Genomic DNA, 12128 nt, shown 5'->3' with positions numbered 1-12128 from the left:
CCCCTTTTGTAGAACTTCTTTTTATCAGTCTTCTTCATTGCTCTTGCACCTGTGTTATGATATTTCCCCCTGGAGTTTAAAAGAAAGGAAAAAAAAGGACTTTCTTTTATCCAACTCTTGAATTCACCTCTGCATTCAGGCACAACTTCGCATCTCCAGAATCAGGCTCACTCAAGTATTTCCTCCCCATCTAAAACCTTTAATATTTTTCTCCTATTCATTACTCTTCTGTCTTCACATTTGTATAGGGTAGTCCTATTTTCATCTTTGAATCCTGACCTATAATGCTACTTCTTTCCTGGTTTTCTTTGACAAATGTTCTGTAAAGTCATCTACCCAATATTCATTTCCTCTTGACTCTTGGTCCCAAAATTATGATTTTCTTTTAAAAAAAGTACAATAGCCTTTTTAAAAACTCTGGATACTATTTCTTTTTTTAGACTCTGGATACTCAACATTCACTAATTACCAAATCTTTTCTTCTGCCTTTATTTATACAATTATTTTAAAAATTGGTAATACCACATGCATATAAAACATGCAAAAATTTTCCCTGTGTGATTTTTTCATGATCTCATACCCACATTTCTCACTAGCATTAAGATGTTAGGTGGTATTTTATGCTAAACAGGCTATTGGCAAATGGGTTTGAGAAAACTCTGTTACTTAAAAACGCAATAAATTCCTTCATTGCAGCAATTCAAAGAGCCCTTAATATGCCAAGTCTGTATTGAGAATTTCTAAAAGGAAGATCATTTCGGTTACAGAACTGCACCCCTTTACATGTAATGAATGAATCTCTCCAATAAAAAAAACATGTTTTGCAGTGGTACATATTTTCATACACTCTGTCATTTATGTATTGCTATGCTCCAGGGACTGAAAAAGAAAAAGGTATTTTTGAGAAAATATAAGCACAAGTAGAGGCTTATCAAAAAATTAGAATTATTAAACTCTTTCTAGGAAGGAAATTTGAGGGACAGGGTGGTTAAGTAGCACAACCAACCTTACACAAGTATTGAGTAGGGAAAAAAATGATTTGAGCCAAGTTCCCTACATTTCAAAATGAAAGGACGTTCTTTTCAGTACACTGATTGTCTCTAGGACTTAGGACTCTACATTTTCTCTGTGCTTTCTCTAGGTGAACACTGACACCAGCTACAAACTTGAGGCAGGTGATTCCAAACCTTAAGCTTCTAGAAATGATTATTCTTGCACATCTGTCTCCCTGTGTGTGTGTCTGTGTGTGCTGCATGTGCATTTTTATTCCAACTTTTTATGTCAATATTGTCCCATTCTCATTAGCCCTAAAACCACGTATGTCCTTACAATTCATCACTATCCTTTGCTCCATGTGTAAAAGTGGCTATTAAGTCCTATTGATTTATTTCTTAAAATTCTTTTTATGTGTATTCCTTCTAATCTATTCCCAAAATCACTCTTTTAGTGTAGGCATTCAAAACCCTTTCTGGCATAATTACAAAGCCTTCATAAACCCTTAACCTTTCCACTTTCACATCCTGCTATGAGGCAGATACTTTTCTGTACTTGTTAAGTTTAATTAACTCTAGTAGGTTTTAAATTTTTATTCCCCAGACACAGTCAAAAGAGCGATTTGTTTTTGTTTTCCCATAAATGTGAGTCCTTCTTAAAATGGCTGGCCTAAAAAGGCCTGCTTTGCAACTTTTGTGTCTGTGTGAAGTCAGAGTACTGCTGAAGCTATTTTGACTCTCTTCTGTTTGTTTTCAGAGCCTCTGGGGCAAGTGTAGCCTCCTTGTTCTTTTGCTGCTGCCTAGAAGGAGTATTTGTGTTTCTCTTCTCTTTAGAAATGCAAACAAAAATGTACAAACATTACACACTTCTGATGCAATTTTAAGATGGTACCTGGGATAAACAGAAATAATTATCTTGACCTCAGTAAACCAATGTTAAGGGAAGCCAGGGGCTTCCATCTACTTGAAGCAATGGGATTTTGGTCATGGGCAAGAGGAGTTTAATCCTATTACATTTACACCTCACAGTAGACTTTGAAATTCACATCTGCATTCTGAAGAAAAGATAGCTGTGTAAATGAGAACCATGCAGATAGAAGAGAAATTTCTTGCTCTGAGATTTGCAAATAACTGATTTCATCAATCAAAAAAACTCATCACCCCCACCCTTCCTCACCCCCAACATTTATTTCATCAGTGAAATATCTGCTGGGATGTGGGTGGGCTGGAGGTAGAAGGATGGGTTACTCTGTTCTTTTACATCATAGCTTATTATGGCACAAATGTGACACAGGCACAAGACAGCATGTCTGAATCTGTGGTTACTTAACATTGCATTCCTGAAGCATCATGCCTCAGGTTGCTCATCGCCTTTAATATTTATTTTAAAATTTTCACCAATTGTAAAAAATTTGCATATTCTACCTGCAGCCATGAAGATAATCCTACCCTAAAACATGCAAAGAAAATCAAAAAATACCTCCCAGAATCATTATTCACTTACATTAACATGTAATATTTGCTCTGAATTTAACGCTTAACTCTCAAAACCAGTGCCCATGGCTTTATAAAACTCATTTTTTTGTGATAATATGAGGATATTTTAATTTAGAGAGTGCTCTACACTGTTGATTTAATTTCTACACTTTTATCTTCCTTTATTTTTATGCTTTAAAAATCATAATATTTATGAGAGAGTTTTATAAAGTTCCTTCAAATATTTACAACCAATCATTGTGTATCAGGTGTTATTAAAGAATATTATGCCTTCCAATAGTTTATTCTGGTGTTGATGTCAGAATTGAGTTAGAACTCCCCTCAAGAGTAAGTAATCTTTAAGGCAAAAAATATTGGGATCGGATCACTTTTTCCAATGAGGTGAACAAGATAATTAAAAATGATGTTACAAAAGTTATTCAAAATAGTGTGTTTACACATGTATTTCCTTCTTGCTTACATCAGAAACCCTAGCCCATAGATTTCCCTCCCTTCTTAAAAATCAGAGGAAATCTGTTGTGAAATCTTTACTTTATAAAACAGACATTTGTGAAAGGGGCACCTGAGCTAGGCTACAGCTGCTCCCAGTTCTATACTAGAAATACCAATAGCTCACTGAAAAAAAAAAAATTGCAAAAATAATCAAATTGTGTATCAAAATCATTGGCTGACTATAAGAAGCATAGCAAACCAAGTAAACACCAATAGAAAAACAGGAAGAGAAGAATATGTTCCAGCTCCATCCATGTAAACATGAAAGAGGTAAAGTCTCCATCTTTCTTCAAGGCTGCATAGTATTCAAAAATATCCAATGTATTCACCCCTACTATGAAACTAACCTAGGACTTTCACATGAAAGCTATAACCAAGCTATAACCAAGCTACAACCTAAGAACAGGGAGAAGGGGGAAAGCGTGGGGAGGGAGGGGGAAGGTGGGTAGAGGGAGTGAGATTGAAAGGATCACACCTGTGGTTCATCTTACAAGGGTACATGTGAGCCTTGGCAAATGTGGAATGTAAATGTCTTGGCAAAGTAACTAAGAAAATGCCAGGAGGGCTATGTCAACTAATGAGATGAAAATATGTCAAATATTCTATGAAACAAGTGTATGGTACCCCATGATCATATTGATGTACACAGCTATGATTTAATAAAAAAAAAAATCTTGAAAAAAAAAAGAAAAACAGGAAGATATTAACTGAACATTTTGGTCAACTACTCATGGTTCTCACATCACAACAATGCACCAGCTCACATGGCACTGTCTGTGAGGGAGGTTTAGTCAGTAAACAAATAACTGTATTGAAACACCCTCCCTACTCACCTGATATGGCCCCGATGACTTTTTTCTTTACCCAAATGTAAAGAAAATATTGAAAGTAAGACATTTTGATGACATTCAAGACATCAAGTGTAATACAATAATAGTTCTGATGGCTATTCTAGAAAAAGAGTTCTCAAATTGCTTTGAAGGGTGGACTAGGTGCTGGCTCTGGTGCATAGCTTCCCAAGGGGAGTACTTCATAGATGACAGCAGTGATGTTCAGCAACAAGGTATGTAGCACTTTTTCTAGGATGAGTTTGTGAACTTAACTGTCAGACCTTATATTAATCTACATACATCACAAAGATCTATTTCAGTAGATTCCAAAAGTAAGACAGATACTACAGTTTGAACTATGAATGAGCAATAGGATCAAACAGAGATACTTACAGCTTTTAAAATTGTTAAATAAAAATATTTTTATTTTTGGTGTGGAAGAAGGAGGGGAAAGGTTTTCTGGAAAGCAAAGTGGAGAAAATTCTTCCACTGACTTTAAGACTTGGAATCAGCTGCTTACAAGCTGGTGTCAGTGTTCACCCTGAGAAAGCCCAGAGAAAAGGTAGAGTCCTAAGTCCTAGAGACAATTATGTGTAATGAAAAGAACATCCTTTCTTTTTGAAATGTGGGAAATTCAGTTCAAATCATTTTTTTCCCCACTCAATACTTGTGTGGGGTTGGTTGTGCTACTTAACCACCCTGTCCCTCAAATTTCCTGCCTAGAAAGAAGTTGATAATTCTAATTTCTTGATGAGCCTTTACTAGTGCTTATATTTGCTCAGAAACACCCTTTTCTTTTTCAGTCTTTGGAGCACAGTTATGTGTAGATGCCAGAGACAAGCTTTACCCTTTCAAGGACAGTTTCTTTTGAAGTGCATTAGAATATTTACTTTTATTCCTCTTATTGTGCCATAAAGTCTAAATCACATTGAACACAAGAGACTGAGCAGAAATAACACCTGGGTCTCCCTGAAGTATGAGACAATTAGGATGATGGAACCCCAAATTCCTATCTCCTTAGCTACTGTATAGATGTAAGAGGAGAAACAGCCTCACCTGTGCCCACCCCCAGCTGTAAAAGTTCCTTAATGATATAACTAGTTATCGGCCAGTCATGCCACTCATTTCTCCTCTGGTTCTAACACCCTGAAGGCCATTATGGGCCTGAGCTGAAGAAAAAACACCAGATGTATAGGCTGGGAAAGTAACAGTGAGTCCTTCAGCTAGAGATTACAGGGCTGAATGATGTGTAGCTAATGGTAATAACTTTGGGGGAGGTCACAGGAACTCTGTAAAGTTCTTTCAAAGTAAGACAGGCTTTGAGAATGATCTCCCTGTCTTGCTGAGATTCTGAATCTTGGTAGTAAAGGACAACTTTAACCCACACAAGTGCCTGGCTCATGTTCCTGGTCTCAATGCCTCAGTTACAGACATGTTTACCTTCAGCTATAATTCTATATGCTTTTTTACTATTTTCATTTTCTTCTTTTTTAATTAAAAGAGTATTATATAAATAAATTCTTAACTGTGAGCCAATTAATCATTTCCAAACCAGAAACACAATGAAATAAGACAAATGTTTCTGGCAGGATTATGACTTAGAAATCCTAAAAGAGCCTTTCAATGAAAAAGATAAAAACATGAATGAAATATATATCTTCTAAATGTATTGTTGGGTTAATCCAAAAGAAAAGAATCCAACAATCCCACATCAAAGTGAAAGCATGAGACCCTGCAAATTAAACAAGAAAGACACTTTTATTCTGCAGGTTTCTGTCAAATATCAGAGATCTGAGTTTCCACTATATTGGCTTCATAATATACAGGAAGAAAAAACATCTAAGTCCTGCTATGGAGAACCTTTAAAAAGTCTCAGATTAGAAATAATGGCAATAGAGGCAACACTCAGTGTTTAGGGATGGACTAGATAGAAATAAACTTGCCAAGCAAAGGTCTCAGCAAGGCAGCTTACAATTCTAAAACAACATTGGATGGCAAGAGGAAAGAATCTCTCATAAGAATTTATAACTTTAAGCTGGCTTTCCCAAGACTTCATGATCTGAGTTCATGATCCCTCTGTGATACAAGAATCCTTGAAGAGAAGATAAGAAGATATTTTTTTTTCTTGAGACAGAGTCTTACTCTGTTGTCCAGATTAGAGTGCCATGGCATCAACCTAACTCACAGAAACCTCAAACTTCTGAGTTCAAGCGATCCTCCTGCTTCAGTTTCCCAAGTAGCTGAGAGTATAGGCATGTGCCATTAGGCCTGTCCAGTATCTCTATTATTAGTACATAGGAGGTTTTGCTCTTGCTCAGGCTGCTCTTGAACTCCTAAGCTCCTGGGACCTCCTACCTCAGCCTCCCAGAGTGCTAGGATTATAGGCACGAGCCACCATGCCCAGCAGAGAAGATTAAATTTAAAGTTTTTACAGATTGATGGGCTTCCTTGGGGATGGATGAAACAAACACAGATGAACCCTTTCTTTTATTTTTTTGCAGTTTTTTTTTGGGGGGGCAGGGCTGGGTTTGAACCCCCTACACCTTGAGCCACAGGTGCCGCCCAGACAAACCCTGTCTAGGGAATCTCACTTAACAATCTTCAAAGAATTCCCATGGATGACATCTTGTAAAGGTAGCAGAAGAACCTCAAAGTCAAAAAATACAGCCTGGCACACTGACTATATAGCCTTCCCGTAGTCCTAGCTAATTGAGAGACTGAAGCAAGAGGATCACTTGATCCCAGGATTTCCAGGCTACATATTGTGCCATGATCACACCTATGAATAGTCATTGTACTCCAACTTGGACCACTCAGCAAGACCCTGTTTTCTGGAAATAACAATGATAATAATAATAACAATATATATATATTTTTTTTTTTTGGTTTTTGGCCGGGGCTGGGTTTGAACCTGCCACCTCCGGCATATGGGACTGGCGCCCTACCCCTTGAGCCACAGGCACCACCAATAATAACAATATTAACATATTAGTTTCCCAGGGCTGCCATAATAAACTATCATACATTGGTGTGATAGTCTGAAAAGGTTGAAATCAAGATGTCGGCAGGGCCACACTCCTCCTTTGCATCTTCAGTGTGTGGTGGAGTCAGATGTCCCTTGGCTTCTGGCTACATCACTTCAATGTTCTCTGTCTTCTTCTGTGTCTTATCAGAACACCTATCCTTGACTTTAAGGCCCACTGGAATAATCCAGGATAATTTCACCTCAAAATTATAAAATTAATTACATCTATGAAGACCCTTCTTCCAAATAAAGTCACATACATAGATTATGGGGATCAGAATGTACACATATATTTTTGGGATCTACAGTTCAATCCACAAAAACACCTAGAAAAAGAAGATGCTACTTGTGAAAACTAGCAAGAAGTGCAGACAGGAGAAACCTCTCCACGTAGAACAAGACAGGTGAGTCCTCCTTTTTCTCTTTCTCCCCTAGGCTAACTTTCTCTCCTGGACCAAGCTTTTTCAACCCCCTGCAATGTGTTCACTTACAGAATCATTTAGAAATTAAATAAATCATCATTTTAAAACATGTACTTTTATTGCAGCAATAGATACGCATCGCACTGAAACTTGCATATTGATAAAGCAAATAATTACCCAACTCCTAACACTGAGTTAATTATTTCCGAGTCTTTTACAGTTTTCATCTGATGGTTTGTTCATGTTTCTAAAATATGTTCATGTAATCACATCAAACATTTCTTTGATGTCAAACATTTTCTAGTGTTGTCTTCTTAGGGACAGCACTTTCAAGGCCTCTCCACCACACTCTCAATACTACATAATCACATATTTTGCTTAAATCTATAATTCAGCAGGGTTTTTTTTGCTTTATGACAACATATTCTTTACAGGTGAGCTGAAGAAATGCACTGTGCCTATACCTGCCATCTATAACTTTGTATATTTCATGAAATTCCTTCATTTTATTTGCTGAATCTTTCTTTGAATCCAGGTAAGTGCTTCCACACCTGTGAAATGCTTCTCACTGAAGTTTTTCAGGTCCAACTCAGCAAATCTTCTGTTCTTTCAACTGTTTATCTTGAGACTTCCCTCCTGGCACTGTATAGGTCTCCCATTCTCACCCACATGAGCTGTTCTTTAAGCCTCTGAAGAGCAGTGGTCATTAACTTCCCTCCCCTTTCTTCATGGAATGCAATTCTTCCAATTTATGCACCTTCAGTGAAACACATTCTCCTGTTGCTTCTGGAGAAAGGATGCTTTGAGGGTAAACTTTTGAAGATTTTGCTTTCTGCGAACATTTTCATCTTAACCTAATACTGGAATGATAATTTATGAACTTCTGGGTTGAAAATTATTTTCATTCAATACTGGAAGTCACTTGCTGTATTTCTTTCTACTTTCCGGAGCAGTTGTTGAAAAGTTCTACAATCTTATGGAAGTACTCTCTAGGGAGACAATGCTAGTTATTTACTCTGGAAGGCTTTAGGTTTATGACTTTATACCATATGTCCAAAATCTCACAGTAATTATCCCTGATAAGGGTCTCATTCAATCACTTTGGCCCTTTTCAAGCCAGAGATTTAGAGTCCACCATAATGGGAATTGTTATACTATTATTTCTTTAACAATTTTTTCCTCTTCCTAAATTCTCTTTATTTTTCTTCAACTCTTACAGTTTGGTGTTCAAAAGAACTTGAGTTTCTCATAATTACTAAGACTTTTCTTTAATCACCCTGATTTCAGTCTCCCTCCTCATCCCCACATTCTTTTGCCTGTTGTTCAGTCCACCACCTCTCTGGTCTGTATCCCATGGAGAATAAAACTCCAAGTTTCTACAGGAATAGGGATAGTAGAAATTTAAGTGTACAGAGTGAAAGGAGAGGAACTTGGGGAAGGTGCTCACTGCTCTTTATTTAGACTTTCAAGGCCTCTTTTTCTTATCACCCACCCTCACCCCCGCATACACAACCATGCATACGTCCTTCCACAGAAGTTGGTTGCTTTCCAGAGTTGTGCAGGACAAATCACTTTGTTTCTCCCCAGTCCCCTACCACCAACATTTAGGCAAAATTCTATTCTGAAAAATACTTTAACATATCTCCATTTACTTTTCAAATTCATATATTTTATTGAGGTCACAGATGGTTGTTAGTTCACTTGAAGGCAAGTTTATAGTGCTCTTTATTCTTTGGAGTAACTTTATACAGAGGATTGATTTCATTGAAGATTAATTTATTGTTACTGCATATTATTCCTTGCTGGTTTTAAAGTAATTTTAGTAGAAAGATGGGTATAGAAAACTCTTTCCCTTATTATCTTTTTCTTAAAATTTCAGCATGTTGGGGGTATACAAACAAGTTTTGTTTACATACTTTGTTTTTGCACAGATTGAGTCAAAGTTATGTTTGCTCTTCATCCAATGTGCACAGTTTCCTTTATCACCTAAAATTGGACACCCATCCTACTACTTTTAAAGTGTAAAATGCCCACCCAGCATACACCAAGAATTTTCCAGTGTTGATATCTCATTTAGCAAAAACTCAAGTAAGTCACTTGCTGATCAAGTTTCTAACTAAAAATCCATTTAAATTGAAACTCAAAAAAAAAAAATCCTTCTAAGACAGATGAAATATCTGACATTTTATGTGATGATCCTACAAATTTAGGAGCAAAATTTCTGCAGAATTTACTAAATGGTTTTGTAATAAAACCTAACCATTATGATGCTATAGTATCATATAGTAGCAAAGTCCAGGTCCCATTTAGAATTAAATTATTCACTGCACAAAGGTGTTGTTTTTAAAGAGTTTCATTTATATGGTAAATATTGTAATCTAGATATTTCATAGAAATTTTCTCACAGAAATTAGACAAAAATCTTCTAATAACAAGATCATATTACTACAATTTCATGATGTGTGAAAGCAAATGTCATAAGAAAGAGTCCCTTGTTATAATTCACACAATGTTACTGTAGATCCTCCCAGCAGTCTTCATCAAATAACCTGGCCAATCACATTCATCTATACATGTTTTGACAGGGACATCATTTCTAAATTATAACCTATACAACAGGAAGAGGAACTTAATTCTAAATATGCCCTGTAAAGGAACTTAAATATAAAGCCAGTATAATATAATTCATCCTACATATATCCCTTTAGCCACAAAATGGTCAGAGTTTGAGAATAAAGCAGTTCTTATCAAGCCTTGTATCCTTTACACCTGGATTATGAATGAAATAGAAAAATGAGCGCTGATGATTCTCCAAGGAGGGCTTTTCAAAAATTTTCCACACTGTCTAGACATTGATGATAAAATGCACTTCTACCTAAATCTAGACCTTATTCACGTTTCTTCTAGAAATTTTAATCATTCTTTTCTATACATTTTATATACAGGATATATAGTTAAGTCTGTACATTACAATTAAGCCATGATCATTAAAATTAGTTCATCCATTCAGATATTATTCCATTCATCAACAAAAATTAGCCTCTAAAAATTGCAGTATGTATTTCTGGATCTAATCTTCACATATCCTTCATTTCTTGGGAATATCCAGCATACATTTAAATCATTTGCATTGGGATGTGGTACAACTGAGAACAGATATTTGCTCCTAGTGCTTTAGTTCTTACGCGTACTATTTGGTTCTAGTTAACAGGTGGTCTAATTAAAGTCAAAGGCAAATAGAAATAAATGATGCAATCCAATAATACCACAATTTATTCAATACAAAAATAAGCAACACATACATGTAATATGATTTTGGATTACATATTAACAGAAAACTGTTAAAAATATCCTTACCTCTTGTTTGTAAGCCCTTTCCACAGGCTTCCCTGGTGCCCATTATTCCCTGCCTGACAGACTCTGGCACTAAGATACAAGGGCTCCATTTCTGTGGCTTCCACCTGTGATTACAAAGAACAGTGGGCTAGTAATTTCATCACCATAAACATGCAAAAAAAATACTCAAAATAGATAAATTTAAAATGAAAAATAAATAAACACAATAATTCTATAAAAGTGGATGCGAAACCAATGCCAATAAAATCAAGCCTTGCAAGCACCAGAGTGACAATGGTCCACTCTGTCCCCAATTCATGGCTGAAGTAGTAATTCTGTTCATTAGAATTTGGACATTTTGCCCATAAACCTTACTTAATATAGAAGAGTAGCAACAAAAGTATTAGAAGCTCCGGTCAATCTGGAAGGTATAGCTCTTTATGAGTTTAAAGTTGTTTAAGTAACGAGAAAAAAGTGAGACAATTTTTATATCTCATTGAAGCATTAGATAATCAATGTTTGAACATTCAAAAGTGTGAGGTGTGAAACTTTGCACTTGATATTCTGCCTCCAAGTTTTTACAAGGTGCTTACCAGGACTCTGAAGTAACTCAAAGACCACAAGAGGTCATAGAGCAAAAGGAGAAGGGAGGAGGTTGCTGTGAGCTGTGTGAGGCCACGGCACTCTACCGAGGGCCATAAAGTGAGACTCTGTCTCTACAAAAAAAAAAAAAAAAAAAAAAAGGAGAAGGGAGACGATAGGACCTCTCTTATCTGATAATTCATGTTAGGGAAGAGGATGGACCTTCCATGATTTCGATTCCTTAAAGGAAACAATCTTTAAGGAAGTCTTCTGGATTTCCACTGTTTTTCCTTTCTCAGGTAAAAAAATGTATATATTTTTATCACTCATAGACTCATGGACTATGACTTGTATCTTTAAACTTGTCTCTTCACAATATTCCAGAAAACTGAAGCCCTAAGTGTAAACACAGATTCTGCTCTTTCACTTGGCATATTTTTATACTCTTTCATATGAGTCAATACTTCTGATGAGAGAACTACTTCAAAAAGTAAAACAGAAACATTGAGTGAAAAACATCATTGATCTTATTCAAATGGTCTTCATAAAGGGAATAACTAAAGAGATGAGGAAAATGTCAGGAAATAGCTAAAACAGAAAATCTATCCTGTTTAAAGAAAATCACCTAATAATTTCAAATGGTTATAAATTTACTTTGTACATGTATAGTTCATTCTTCATACTTCCAAAATACAAAAACTAAAATGGTAAAGGGCTTTAGCCCAACTTTTCAACTAGAATATATCATTTAGGTTTCTAACACTGAGTTTACATGGGTTTTTTTCTTGACCAAAATGAGACCAAGGAGTTCATTCTTCTGTGCTTGCTTCATAGACTGAATGGGAAAGAATGAATTTTCAGATGTTCTTTGTGAAACTTTGAATTTTAGGAGGATAAACCCCCCGGGCTCAAGAGGTTAAATGGCATGCCCCAGACTGTATAAATTAGGACA

At 36.1% G+C, this 12128-nt stretch overlaps 1 protein-coding gene across 1 annotated transcript in view; it reads right to left on the bottom strand.

Annotated features, from left to right (window-relative positions):
• THSD7B (thrombospondin type 1 domain containing 7B) overlaps positions 1 to 12128 on the bottom strand; it is a 1036041-nt gene that overhangs the window by 447702 nt on the left and 576211 nt on the right. The window contains exon 12 of the mRNA XM_053597329.1: positions 10616 to 10719. Within this exon, the coding sequence (XP_053453304.1) occupies positions 10616 to 10719 (104 nt within the window). The remainder of the gene's footprint in view (positions 1 to 10615; positions 10720 to 12128) is intronic.

Source organism: Nycticebus coucang, chromosome 7, assembly GCF_027406575.1.
Source record: "Nycticebus coucang isolate mNycCou1 chromosome 7, mNycCou1.pri, whole genome shotgun sequence".
Lineage (NCBI taxonomy): Eukaryota > Metazoa > Chordata > Mammalia > Primates > Lorisidae > Nycticebus > Nycticebus coucang.
This window is presented reverse-complemented; position numbering and strand designations above follow the sequence as displayed.